General features: G+C 45.5%; 2 protein-coding genes across 2 annotated transcripts; both read right to left on the reverse strand.

The window, feature by feature from the left end:
* Nucleotides 1-7745: 7745 nt before the first annotated feature.
* Nucleotides 7746-9529, reverse strand: LOC123062674 (formin-like protein 5). Its single transcript, XM_044486314.1, has 2 exons — nucleotides 8511-9529; nucleotides 7746-8433 (listed from the first exon to the last, which is right to left on the reverse strand). Exons 1-2 carry the CDS (start codon nucleotides 9354-9356, stop codon nucleotides 8077-8079), a joined length of 1203 nt encoding a protein of 400 aa, XP_044342249.1. The 5' UTR covers nucleotides 9357-9529; the 3' UTR covers nucleotides 7746-8076.
* Nucleotides 9530-10777: 1248 nt separating this feature from the next.
* On the reverse strand, nucleotides 10778-14734 carry LOC123062684 (uncharacterized). The gene is made up of 5 exons (XM_044486323.1): nucleotides 14545-14734; nucleotides 14353-14425; nucleotides 11413-11464; nucleotides 11262-11331; nucleotides 10778-11070 (listed from the first exon to the last, which is right to left on the reverse strand). Exons 1-5 carry the CDS (start codon nucleotides 14632-14634, stop codon nucleotides 10987-10989), a joined length of 369 nt encoding a protein of 122 aa, XP_044342258.1. The 5' UTR covers nucleotides 14635-14734; the 3' UTR covers nucleotides 10778-10986.

Genomic DNA, 14734 nt, shown 5'->3' on the forward strand with positions numbered 1-14734 from the left:
TGCTCAAGATTAAAGATATATATATGATGGGCAGAAAGATTGAGACTGGGGCTGGGAACTTGATCAGGTTGTGGAAAGATCCGATAAATGGGCTGATCCCATTTCAAGATCAGTATCCGCGCTTGTTTGAAATCTGCAACTACCCAACAAGCACCCTGGACCGAAAAGATAGGCTTGACGACGCCTCTATGTTCAGACGTAGGCTTACCCCTGAATTATCCAAGCAATGGGAAGATATGCGTGTTGTGGTCAATAAAATCCCCCTTACTGAGAGGGATGATCGTATTTTCTGGGGACTCAACCAGAATGGCAAATTCACCACTAAGTCAGTATATAAAATGCTGGAGAAACCCCTGAGTGGGTGCCATTATAGATGGATTTGGAAAGCCAAGATCCCTCTTAAAATCAAGATCTTTCTGTGGCAAATGTCGCAAGACGCAGTCCTTACTAGACAAGTGATGAGCAAAAGAAATTGGACAGGGAATCCCTGTTGCTCTTTCTGCAAACAGGTGGAAACAGTGAAGCACTTGTTCTTTACTTGTCCCGTGGCCAGAATTGTTTGGCGATCCATTGGAGTAGCTCTTGGCACCGATAGATGCCCGTCGGACTACTGGCAATATTTTGTGTGGTGCCACAAATTCCTTCCTGGGAAGCAAAAGTTTCATACGGTGAGCCTAGCGGCCGTATGTTGGGCCATTTGGTTGGCACGCAATCGAGCTACTTTTGAAAAGAAACAAATTAAGACTCCTTTTAAGATTGTGTTTTCTCTATGTTCCTTTCTATTATATCGGACAGGGCTTCAACAAGGAGAGGACGCCAAGGATCTTCGCGATGGAGCTGAGATGATCAGGACTGTGACGATGCAGCTGATGAAGATGTGTGGTGCTGTCAAGAAACCAATCCAAGGTGCCTGATGCTCTCTGGAGGTGTGCTGGATGAGGAGATGACGGGCGTGCGATCCCAATACTGTTTCCCCTTCGAGTTTCATGCGACTGTGTGTTTTGATACTTTGATCTGATCTTTTGAGAATGTAATAGGTTAGGTGTTATGCTGTGCTACCCAGGTTTTCGCCCCATGATACTCGTTTCGACGGCGAGCGAGTATGGTGGGTTTCCTGGTAGTGCAAGAACTCGCTATGCCTCTTTCCCCCCTCCTGTTTTTCTAGTTTGAACTGGTTGTATTTCCGTTCTTTGCAATGGAAAGGGGTAAAAGGCCTGGTTCTAATAACCGTCTTTCTAAAGTTACATCTAGATGTGCCCTAAGTGTTGCACATAAATGTGATGTATTGTTATGATGTGATTACATGTTGAAAACAGACGTACGTGCCCATCGAATCTACTTATTGGCCTGCAAAAAATGTAGATTTTAGCCGCCACTTTAGTTTTCTTATTGACTTATAAAATGAAACATAACCGGTAAGACGCATAAAATAAAACATAATCGATAAGTTTTGGGCACGATGGGCCTGTCACCGTCGGTGGGAGATGAGCTACCAACATGGTGCACAAGGACCATACTTCATGGAAAGCATGCCAAGACCCTACGAGCCATCCACCTGCTAGTCATGTGGGAGTTCTGCAAACACAGAAATTCTATCGTGTTTGAAGGAGTGAGGCCGGACGAGCAACATGTCCTACGACGGATTGCCTCCGAGTGTGTGACATGGAGGCAGGCAGGCATCTTGCATGGTGACCTCCAAGTCTCCTTTGTAGGGGTAGATGGGCGGGCCGAGGGTGAGTAGTCCCTTTAGGTCGGCGTGTGGTGGAGTGCATTGTGTAAACACTCTGTAAATAACTGTGCTTGGGGTTCTTCCCCTTTCCTCTCTTAATATATGATACGCACACTCGTGCGTATTCGAGAAAAACATAATCGATAAGACGTACTTCATCTCACATCAAAATTTTATGTCATTGATTTTACGCGGAGATTCGTATATTGTTATGATGTGATTATATATTGAAAATGGACATATGTGCCGTTGAATCTACTTATTGAGATACAAAAAGCAAGCTTTTGTTTCACGTTAGTCAAGTCAATACGATGTGGAAGATTTTTTTTATTGTTAATGTGGTTCCATATCAAATGTAGATTTTAGCTGGTAATTTAATTTATTTATTGACTTTTAAAATAAAACATAACTGATAATGTTGTTGACATCACCTTCATCTCTGCCAGGAAGTCGCGACATCTTCACCGATGATGGTTCGGGTTAGGGTTCATCGGGGTATAAGATTCATACCGCCACCTGGACTTATAATAACAGTTAGTAATTTTATCTAGTGGTAGTTCAAGTAGGATGCGTTGGGCGGGGGTGGATGAGCTGGCGTATTGATCAATGGTAAGACTAAGAAGATGACGACAAGAGGTTATTGCCAGGAGGTGGTGTTGATTCAGTAGTCACAAACGACAATAGAATGGGAGAAGGTAAGGGCGTCTGACTATGATGATGAAGACATTATAGAAAATGGATAAGCAGAGGCCCATCTAGGTCTCTACGCCGATAAAATGTGGTTTTTCACTGCTAGAGATGGTTCGGCACGAAGTAAGGGCAATAGAGCAGCCAATCTTTTAGGATTAAAGGATGCAATGGAGTAAAGTCGTGTATCTTGATTTGACGAGCTAATGAGATCACACATGACTCAGAGGTGGGCACTCAATTTTGTCTTGCTGCAGTGGATCTTGGGTTATATCAAGGGTGTCATTCATCACACATACTATTCAAATGTTGCTATAAATATCACCAACCATTTAGTACGACACTGACAACATAACAATCTCGCCAAAAATGGTTCACATTGACTTAAACAATTAAGCAACTAGCCTATCCCTAAGATATACCGGTCCATCCACATTAAATCGATTGGGATTGATTTTCTTATGTCCAAGTCTGCTTCTAGAAATGCAACGTCAATATAGTGAAACGCACAACTTCAAGTTCTTATTTTTTACTACAGTAAGATACACTTTTCTTGGAAAATAAGTTGTTATTTCCAATATCCTTAAACTATGCTAAAGCCACCCTCTTCTGAAATGCGGCGAGAATCAAAGACTTTTGTCTCAATTTGGCAACCTAATCAAGTCACAAAAGACTCACAGATGGGCACTCAGTTTTTTCCCTTGCTGTAGCAGATCTTGGATTATATCATCAAGGGTGTCGTTCATCACACATACTATTCGATCGCCGCTATAAATATCACCAGCTATTTAGTACAACACCGACAACATAACAATCTCATCAAAAAAATGGTTTACATTGACTTGGACAATTAAACAACTAGACTAAAGATATATAACGGTCCATCTACATTTATGTCGTCCGGGGTTGAATTTCTTACACCATCCGAGTCGGTTCGGAAAAAAAAATGCAACGTCAGTTTAGTTAAACATGCGATCTCAAATGTTTCTTTTACTACGTATAAGCTATACACACACTTTTCTGGAAAAAGTTGCAGTTTTGAGCATACTAAAACCATGCAAGAATCGCCGTTTTCTGAAATGCATTTATATATGTAACAAAACTCTCAAGCGAACCAACCGAAGAGGTAGATAGTAGTGCCTCTTCTCTTTTTGGGGGAATCTGCTGGTTATGGCAAAGTCAATAATAAGTTGCATGCATTTTTGGAGAGTTCCGTGAGGCCCATGCCGCCATGAAACCCCGAGATCCGCCTACTTCCCCGGCTCGTCTAAAAACTGCCCGGGCAGCCGTTTCACCTCACCTATATATGTCGGCAAGCCTTGTGCTGGGCAGACACCGCTGCCGTGTGGGAAGAAGAAGACGCAAAGACTACGGCCCCCAGCTCCCAAGTCTTGCCATTCGACTTTTGTTGCCCGCGCGGTGTGAAGGAAGGATGCACTAAAATCGTGGTAGGCAAACGTCAACGAGCACAAGACACGGAAGATTTCTCTGATGCTGTTACCAGCCGTGTCAATCACTACGATGGCCCTTGAGTGGTGTGGTGTGGGCGTTTTGTACCTTGTGAGTAGTACACGTATGAGTTGTTTGTATCGGTTTTCGCCCGATTTTCCGTAATTAACTGGGCAATTCTTTTCTTCTTAATTAATCAATGAGGCAAAAGAAACTTTTGCCTCTGTTTCAAAAAAAAAATCACTACGATGGCGTGGGCGAGTGAAAGGGAAGCCGGGCTTCTATGCAAACTGTACACGCAGTCAAATGGCAGCTTCATTTTTATACAAACATAGATTGTTCATTGCATACAATGGTCCTGATAATCTCAGGAACTTGATTAAACCAACCGGCAGGACCCAGGATCATGTTCCGATGGTTTTGCCGGAACATGAGCAGCCATATTACATGACTGATTACCATGAGTAAAGAAAGAAGACACAAACTTTGGAGCCCTACTCTTTTTATAATATAAAAATCTATGGCACCTGTTTGAGATCGGTCCATCGCAGCACTTTTTTTTAAAAAAACGGAGGCAACAAATTTGCCTCGTCGTCCAATGACAGCGGCATTCGAGTGTCGCTCTCTTATTAAAGGCATTGCTGTTGAAGAATCTCGCCGTTCATGTCATGTCATGAGATGGTTGGTGCAGATATGGTTATTACTGTAGTTTGCCGCGCAGATCTGACCACTTTAGGGCTTTTTTTCCTTTTTTCCTCGCCTACACATAGCTTCCGTCTTATATGAGGTTGCTAGTTATCGGCGTGTTTTTCGTGTGCGCGAATTGGTATCGACTGTGTGCATCCTAGTTATGCAGAGGGCCGGATGTACGCTCATTGTGTTATGTATTTTCTTGATGCTTCATTTTGAGTTAATAAAATCCATTCTTTATCAAAAAAATAAATTTGCCTTGTCGATTGATTAAGCAGAAGAGAATTGCCCAAATAATCGATGAAAAAGCCAGGCAAAAACCAATCGCATCACTTGTCACTTTGCTCTTTGCTGACCAAAGTGGTAGAGTCGGATGCCACGACAATTCTTTGGAAGCCCGCTTATTCAGCAAATTCTAGTGCACAACGCATAGCGATGACCTCCGCCAGTTCAGGGTTAACCACTTGGTCGGCATACCTCCTTTTGGCTGCAACTATCCTTTCATTTGTATGTTTACATCGAATAGTTTAAGGGTTGCAGAAACACTCTCCATCAGTTGCACAGGCAAAAATGACACGTTCTCCTTTCATCGAGGTCTACAAGGGTGTTTCATTAGCTTTGGCGTACCGGCACGACAAAGGGCGAGGCACCCCTTTGCTAATGATTCAGCACTCCAGGCTAGCACCATTAGAGAGTCTAACCTCAGTGTTTTCCAGCCACAAACTTCCATCTATCAGTTCAGCTATTCGAGGACTTGTGCAGCATTGAGAGGCACAACATCTAGTCTCAAAAACTACAGAGAACACACATTTAGGAAAAACAACACAGATCCTCAATTGAAGCGTTAAAACAACATGAGTCTTCTCAGCATACAGAAAACTACATTAAGATAGCATCACTTCAGCCTTAGTAAGTCGCTTGTTCTAGCAACAGGCCAGTAACGGATCTGATTCATTTCTAATTTCAAGAACCCTGACCCTGTACAGCCATGCTAGAAATGTCTACCTGACTGTGTATATTGAGCACCGAAGAGACTCGAGCCTTGCTGCAGTTCACATGTTCTTCTCATCAAGGTCCTGCTAAAATGATCAACCTTGTATGACGAACCAGGCCCAGCGATCAAAAAAGGAAAAAAGAAAAAGAAAAAGCGCAAGCAAAGCCCAAACGAAATTTTATTTCCGGATCCAAATGGGCAAGATGATTCCAATCAACGGAGCAGACAATACCAAGTTAACGATGAAACACCCAGAGACACTTGTTACTGAATTATGGCTGAAAACATCATCACATGGATGGCCCAACTAATGGAGAAACACTTATGCAACACGTGTACACAGCATAAGTAGACGCAACCAAACTGACCCCATATGATAATTAACAAGCGGGCCAAAGGATAAAGCACCAACTTCAATCTGTCAAGGTCAAGAAGCAATCTAGAACTATTAATGACAAAATCAGAAATCGGCGCAGTTGTGTAGACGCGTTCTGATTCATTGATAAGGTGATGAGCATGACGTATAGTTCACCTAAACACATGTTTGCCCAAGATCCCACAACTATGACATAATTAGTGGAACAAAATGATCCAAGCTAGACTCTCAATGTTTAAAACTATCAGTAGTACTCCCTCCGTCCCAAAATAAGTGTCTCAAGCTTAGTACAACTTTGTACTAACTTTAGTACAAAGTTGAGACACTTAGTTCGGGACGAAGGGAGTACAATGCAGTAACAAATGTAACAGAGAGAGAAAACAATAGTCTAAACATGATCCAAGATGCGGTTCACATGTCCTTTTTTCATAGTCCTGCTAAAATGATCAACCCCCATATAACGAACCAGGCCCAGCAAAGAAACGTTAGCAAGGCCCAAAGAAGATTATATTTCCGGATCCAAAATGGGCATGCTGATTTCATTCAACAGATTCAGACAATACCGACTTAACAAGCACCCAGAGACACTCGTCATGAGTTATGGGCTTATGGCTCGAAACATCATCACATGGATGGCCCACCTCCTGGAGAAACACTAGCATTATGCGAGACATGTAAGCAGCATACGTGGACACAATCAAACTGACCCCATACAATAACCAACAAGTGGGCCAAAGAATAAAGCTACAACTTCAATCAATCAAGGTTGAGAAGCGATCTTGAACTCTTAATGACAACATCAGAACTCAGTGCAGTTGTGTAGGCACGTTCTGATTCATTGACAAAAATGACCTTGACAAACAACACACATGCTGTTTGCCCAAGATCCCAGAAGAACCATGTCAAAATTAGTGCAACAAAATGATCCAATATATGTTCTCAATGTTCAAACTACCAGTAGTAGAATGCAGTAACAAATGTAACAGAGATGCAATACAACAGTCTAAACATAGTAGTTGCAGCACTAACCCTACCGACTAAAAGGTTCCAATCTTTTCTCGAGAAATACCGGTGCAGAAGAACCTTAGTACTGTAAGAGCAAGACAATCCACATGATCCTAAACATGAGGTAGCATTCAGTGAAAGACTGAGTTATCACAAATCTCAAAAACTAAAGAAAATACACATTTGCGAAAAACAACGCAGATCCCCTATTGAAGCGTTAAAACAACATGAATCTTTCAGCATACAAAAACTAGCATCACCTCAGCCTTAGTAAGTCACATGTTCTAGCAACAGGCCAGTAACGGCTCTTATTCATTTCTAATTTCAAGAACCCTGTACGGTCATGCTATAAATGCCTACCTGACGGTGTATATTGAGCACCGAAGAGACTCAAGGCCTGCTGTGATTCACATGTTGTTTTTCATCGTCCTGCTAAAATGATCAACCCTGTATAAGAAACCAGGCCCAACGATCAGACGAAGCAAGAAAAATTAGCGGGCCCCAAACAAAATGTTATTTTCTAGATCCAAAATGGGAAAAGTTGATTTCATTCAACAGATTCAGACAATACCGACTTAACGATGAAACCACCAGAGAAAACTTGTTACAAGTTATGGCTGAAAACATCATCACATGGATGGCCCAACTAATGGAGAAACACTTACCCAGCACATGTAAGCAGCATACGTAGGCATAACCAAACTGACCCCATGCGATAATTAACAAGCGGGTCAAAGGATAAAGCCACAACTTCAATCTGTCAAGGTCAAGAAGCGATCTAGAACTATTAATGACAACATCAGAACAAGGTGCAGTTGTGTAAACATGTTCCGATTCATTGATAAGGAGATGAGCATGACGTACAGCTCACCTAAACACATGCTGTTTGACCAAGATCCCACAAGAAACATGACATAATTAGTGCAACAAAATGGTCCACGTGTGTGACAAAATGATCCAATCTAGATTCTGAATGTTCAAAACTACCAGTGGTACAATGCAGAGACAAATGTGACAAGAGAGGTAATACAACAGTCTAAACATCGTAGTTGCAGCACAAACTCTACCAACTAGCAGGCTCCAATCTAATTTCAAGAAACATGATTCTAAACATGAGGTAACATTACAAGATGCGAGACCGAGTTATCACATTTCCCCTCCAGTTCTCCTTGACTCCATGTGTACTGGCACTGGGGCTGCAAGCCCAGGCTTGCCATTGGCACTCTTCTTGCTGTTTGCAGCCTTCCTCTCATCGGCCTCGGCAGAACTCGAGCTCTCAGAGCTCTCATCAGCCTCGGTATTGGCCTCATTACCGCGGAAACTTACCTTCCTGTTCACAGTTGGGCGATTCATCCCATGACAACCTTCAGGATAATCGTCGAATGCGCCGTCCACGCCCATCTCCTCCTGCTCTTTGAGGAGCACCTTGTCAACGAACTCCAGTATCCGGCCGAGCTCCCGGCTCACGGCGTGCTTCCCCTCCCGGATCATGGGGTCCCCTCCCTGGTCCGAAATCCAGCATCAAAACCCCACACCAATGGCATATAACCGATGGGACCGAACAGAGGTCGTTGCATCACCTGGATCCCGTCGAGGCGGTAGAGCATGCCCAGGGCGGCCTCCGAGACGGCCATGGGGTCCTTGCACCGGCGGCGGCCGGAGCCGGAGAGGGCCGCCCGGAGGGACGCGGCCTTAGAGCGGAGCATGGCGAGCTCCTTGAGCTGGCGCAGCGTGCGGGAGCGCCGCGCCAGGAAGCGGCGGAAGTGCTCCTGGATGGTGCGCGCCGCGAGCTCCCTCTCGGACGGCGGCCCCTGGCGCGCGCGACGCGGCGGGGGCGGGGGCGGGGGCGAGGGCGACCGCGACCGCGGGTCCTCCTGGTGCGCGTGCGCGGCGCGGTGATGCCGGCGGGGGTTGGGCTGCTGGGGATGCGGCGGTGCGGGAGGGGAGGGGAAGCAGTGCGGCAGGGTGGTCTCGAGCGCGGCCACGCGGTGGAGGAGCGAGTGGAGCAGCAGCTGGCCGTGGTCGGGCGGGTTCGGCTGCTGGTGCTGATGCTGCGGCGGCGGCGGCGCAGGGGCGGCCGCGGGCGGGTGGGAATAGGCCGCGTGGGGGGCGGATCCCGGCTGCTGCTGGTGCTGGTGCTGGTGCTGGTAAGCGTAGGAGGCGTAGAGATTCGCGTGGTGCGCGGCGGGATTCGGCGGCGGCTGAGGGTGGGGCTGCGGGTGGGGCTGGGGTTGTGGGGGAGGCGGGGGCGCGGAGCTGAGCAGGAGATGCGCGGCGATGGCGTGGAGGAGCTGGTCGGACCCGGGCGCCGGCTGGGGAGGGGGCACCGCGTAGTAGCCGCACGGCGGCGGGGAGCAGCCGCAGGCGCAGCAGGAGCAGCAGGGCGGCGGGGCCGGGTCGTGGTGGTGGTGGCGGTGGCGAGACATTTCCTGGGGGCGGTGGGATCGGCGCGGGGACGGAGTGAGGGCGAGGGCGGAGGCGGCGGGGGATCACATCGGCAAGGGAAAGGGAGCGGAGGAAGTGTGTGCCCCGTCCCCTGTCGCCATGTGCGTGCCGGCCGTGGTGGCGCCGCGGTGTGGGTGAGGGTGACCGACTGGTGGGGTGCGCGCTGACGTCGCCAGGGTTTATCCATAGGATCTAGGAACAGTATAGAAAGTTGATAGGATGTCACTTGTCATTTTAAGGAATTGTCTTCCCACGTTTATACGCACAAAAAAGAGCTTTAAGTGGATTTATAGATTCTTTGAAAAATACAAAAAATGAATAATATTTCTATAAAATTCCCGTCCGCTCTACAAACCGAATGCATCTATAGGACATTCTTCTCTGGAATCTTTGTTCCTATGCTTTTTTTTCTGTAAAAAAACCTTCAAACCGAATGAGGCCTGGACCATTCGACCGGACCACCCTTGCTGAACAACGAGAGAGCAGGCGACTGATTTGTGCCAACGGTGGTGGCGTGGCGATTGCAGTAAGATGCACCAGCCACACACACTCTCATCCCCAGCCCCCAGGCACACCACGGGGGCACAGATAGGCAGGCTGCTTTCAGTTTCAGCTAACAACGGGATGACAACACAAAGGGAACAACCGAAGCGAAACACGTGATTTTGAACCTAAATGCACGGACTTATAATAGTTCATCGGGTATCCAAGCAAAACAGAAGCTGTACAACAGCACAGGTTAAGCCAGTGAACAGGAAAGTCTCGATCCTACATGATCAACTTTTAAAATGGGTTCCAGACTTTCAATGGATGTTCAAATTTCTATGAAAAGGAATGTGAGTGCCAACATTCATTTGATCCAAAGGCAATCCACTAATCCTTAGGAAATAATCCTGTATAATCCATGCAGTCCAAAGAGGGCCTGAAAGATTTGTCCGGACCACCCTTTGAACAACAAGAGGGGACTGATTTGTGCCAGTGGAGGTGTCGGGGTGATCGTAATCAGAGCAAGTACAATAATGAACTTATAGTCTGCTTACATGGCATTTTTGCCTATATGAAGGAGAGAGACGTGAAAATAATGATGGAAGAGGACTCTCATGCAAAAGCCTAGCTATATGCGTACTCCTAAGCAAATTACATATAAAGAGGAAGATAGAGATAAAATGAAAAAAAATTACTCTTATAGCCAACCTTATAGCTAACTTTATTGTATAGGTGACTATAAGTGATGACTATACGCGACATGACAACACTATATAGCCAGCAGTTGGCTATACTATTAACAATGCTGTCAATATGCAGCAGCCACACCATCATCCCCAGGCACACCACGGGGACACGGATCGGCAAACTGCTTTCAGTTTCAGCTAACAACGAACTGCCGACACAAAGGAAACGATTGAAGCGAAACACATAATTCCAAACCTAAATGAGCAGACTCATAACAGTTCATCGGGTACCCGAGCAGAACAGAATCTGTACAACAGCACAGGTCAAGTCAGTGAGCACCAACACAGCTCATCAGCATATATATGGGTGTTCTGTTCCAGGCTTCTAGGGCAAAGACTACAGGGGGAAAAGAACACAAAGAAACAGCTAACTTGCACATCATTCTTCCTTCTTGAAGAAATTGTCCGGCAAGGCAAATTCTTCCGTCTGACCGAAGTTATCCTTCTCATCGTCGTCCGGTTTCTGCATTTGGTTTAGACAAAACTCTGTAAAAATAACGCCCATGCTCCCGAAACTAGGAACAAAGAAGATTAAAGTAAACATGTCTTCAAAAGACAAGATCTCATTTGGGTCGTAGCGTCGATGCAAAACAATCACAAAGCTAAAAGAGGAGCGGTAACAAAGTAGTCCAAATCGACGAGTGTTTCAATCACCAGCATTTCTAGGTTGAAGAAGCGGTCCAGCAGTTGCAAAACTTCATCCGCCGAGAATTGTCTGTCGAGGCTGAAAGAATTCATAGGTTGTCAGCTCTCAGATCCCGCTAATTTCATGAAAGTGCAAACTGAAGGATTCTCATATGGTCACCTTTTTCTCAAGTATTCCATGAGGCCGTAGAGAATGAAGTGGCGATGAATGCCTACAAGCACACAGCTTTAGAATGCATACTGAACAAAAACAAAAACAAAATTCTTCATCAGCATTTCAACAGCTGTATCCTGTATGTAACAAACATCCGCAAAACCATTTTTTGCCAAAACTCCCAGGGCCAAGGGAGGACACCGAATCGGTGTGCAAAGTCTTGTAACTCTGTGAGTTGAGCTAGTTCCGTGTCCGATTGTTTTTTTCTGAAGTTCTTTTGCTATATTCACCTTGTATGCAAGCATTGACATGTTAAAAGAAACAGCGCGCAACTCATTGTTATTTCTGCTTTGCTATTTACCCCCCCCCCCCCCCCCTCCACACCTCCACACACACAGAGTTAACCCTAGGAGGACATTTCTTTCAGAACGTTAAACCAAACTCTGTAAATTCTACTTTTGTGACAGATCTGAAAACGCTCCAAAGAAATCCATACTCAATACTTTCTAATTGCATGCACTCAAGGACCAATCTATGCCAGCTAGAGCTAGCTGAGTACAGCTTTCAACAGATAGTTGGATGCCCCTCCGAAATAAGAAACCTATGCATACAGCCGTACCCCATCATATATGGAGGGATGGCTGTCTTCCTCCATGGTTGCTGGCCCCCATGACAGAGTGCAATTAAAAGACAAATGAATGACTAGCTACTCCTTAAAACCTCATCAAATCCAGGAAAAAACAATCAAGACCAAGCACACTACAGAAAAAGGTGTCGGTATCTTCTAAGTTTCTTCTGATCTCTGCGCTACATAATATTGTAAGTTTGAATATATATTCCTAAATAATCATGTGCTTGTTTCAAGTTGCAAAATAAGATCTCCTAAATGTAGCAACTTTGTCAAATGAGGATAATACAGCTTGTGTGTACCAAATTCTAAAGTTAAATGTTTAATGCTAATTGACCACAGGGAGATTAAAACTTAGCCCCAGCAATTCTAGTTACATAATGGATTTATGCAAAGCCTTGCCAGCACTGCTCGGAAGGGCGAGCCTGTTGCAGTGGTAGAGTCTCTCCACTTGTGGCCTGGAGGTCTTGGGTTCGAACCGGCCTCCTTGCAGAATTATTGTGCAAGGGTAAGGCTGTCTAGAAATTCCCTTCCCCAGACCCCACCTTGTGTGGGAGCTTTCAGCGCTGGGTACGCCCCTCGCCAGCACTGATTGCCACGTTCCGTGGTTTCTCTTCTGCTGTTAAACTTGGTAATTGATGGTAGACTATTCTTCTTAGTTGGACGCCCTTCCAAAAGAAGCAATTTATGCACACAGCCGAACTCCATTACATATGGAGGGATGGCTGTCTTCCTCCATGGTTAAGTTTGAACATCCTATTCCTAAACAATCATGCACTCGTTTCGAGCTATGAAATAAGATCTCCTAAATATAGCAACTTTGTCAAATGAGGGCAGTACAGCTTGCGTGTACCATATTTAAAATAAATCATAGATAATAAGCATAAGAGATGATGCAGTTCAGTGTTGTATGTCAATTAACTACAGGGTGATTGAAACTTAGCCCCAAAAATTATAGTTATAGAGAGGATTTATGCAAAGGCTGGCCAACATTCTTTGCCATGTTCTGCGTGTTTCTTGTTTGCTGTTTAACTTGGTAACTTATGGCACACTATTCCAAATTTCAGTTGTCTCTGGTGTCATCACCAGTGTTTTGGTTACCGAACGAAATTTTGAGATTTCGAGCGGTTACCGAATATTTCGTTGCCCCCTGGTAAATGGGCGTTTCAAGCCTTTTGAATTTGAACAATCAACATGTAGTCAAGTAGGATGGAAACTCACATTTGACACAGAAAACGATGGTGTATTGTCTAGGGCGCTGGGACTTTTAAGACGACAACGTCCTGGGTTCGAATCCCTCTAGTATCTTTTTTGTCTAATTATATGGATATACAACAGAATCTTCTTTTTTTTTTAAAAAGGGCGGGCAGGGGTCAAACTCGAGACCACGAGGCACCGACGACGTAAGGGTAGAGCTGAGGAACAACCAGTTTATGAAAATTTCTAATTCCCGTGGCAATTTGACTTGAGCCAAATATTTGAAGTCAAATTTCATTTCAAAATTTTGAACGGTATTATGTCGGTATTTCGCGGTAACCATGGTAACCACGTTTTTCTCGCCCCCCCCCCCCCAAGGTAATTTTTTTAATGTTCGGTAACCAAAACACCGGTCATCACGACAAAAACCTAATAGTAAAAGAGTGCTCCTAATCCTAAAATACTCCCTCCGGCCCATAATATAAGAGCCTTTTTTACACTAGTATTTTTTGAAATGTGTCCTACTCTGGAACTATCAAGTATCTAAATTGCAGGATATGGTTGGCTCTTAAGCCTGACCAAGCAAGGCTTTATGACACACTCAGAGTATACTCGGTTAAATGCCTTTTCCTTTTGCTTAAAATGACAGCACAAGTATGTAGTTGTTTCCCCATTTTTCACAACAGTAATGATACAGGAGGCCCTGCAGGGGTACACAGCTCGCCTGAAATTCTGAACTTATTTCCTCAGAGGCCCATTTTCCTCATATACTAACTAGGTACAAAGAATGGACTCCAGTCAACCTACTTTAGCTGAAACCCTGACCATAAAATTCATAGCATCATAGGAAAAAAGTTGGAGATCCTCAACAGCAGCAGTGAACTTGTTTCATCATGGGAGAAACCGAGAAAGGACACGATAGTACTATTACTACACTACTATGGAGGCTCAGTCGTTGTGTTTCTCTTTCAGTGTCCCATAGGTTGGCTATCCACAGAATTAGCAATTAGGTCAGCCATGATTGAAAGACTAACTACTCGTGTGGCACATACACAAATGAAATCACGGCCACTAAGACAGACAGATGCGTTACGGGTATCCACAACGGCGAAGCATCACACCTTTGAGTTTGGAGGGAGGGTAGAACTCGAGAGCCTGGAGCAGCCTCAGCTCCAGCTCCACCTGCGACTGCTCCTGCGATACGAGGGAAACGCATCAGGCCACGAGACCACGCGCGATCTTCAGAGGCGAAAACAGAGGAGGGGGTGAGGTGGGGGAGGGGGCGGGGGGAGTCGGGAGGAACGGCGAGGGACCTTTGGAAGGGAGGACGCTGATGAAGGCGGCGCCTGTGCCGGCGACTGCGCGGACAGCCCCTCCTGCTCCTCGTCGGCGGCCGCCTCCATACCCGAACCCTTCGCGTGCGCCACCACGAAATTGGTTGGGGAGCCCGGTGACCGAGACGAAGAGACTGTGGTGGGCCGGGTGAGGCTTAGAGGAAAGGCA

The sequence above is a fragment of the Triticum aestivum genome, chromosome 1A, assembly GCF_018294505.1.
Source record: "Triticum aestivum cultivar Chinese Spring chromosome 1A, IWGSC CS RefSeq v2.1, whole genome shotgun sequence".
In the NCBI taxonomy this organism is placed as follows: Eukaryota; Viridiplantae; Streptophyta; class Magnoliopsida; order Poales; family Poaceae; genus Triticum; species Triticum aestivum.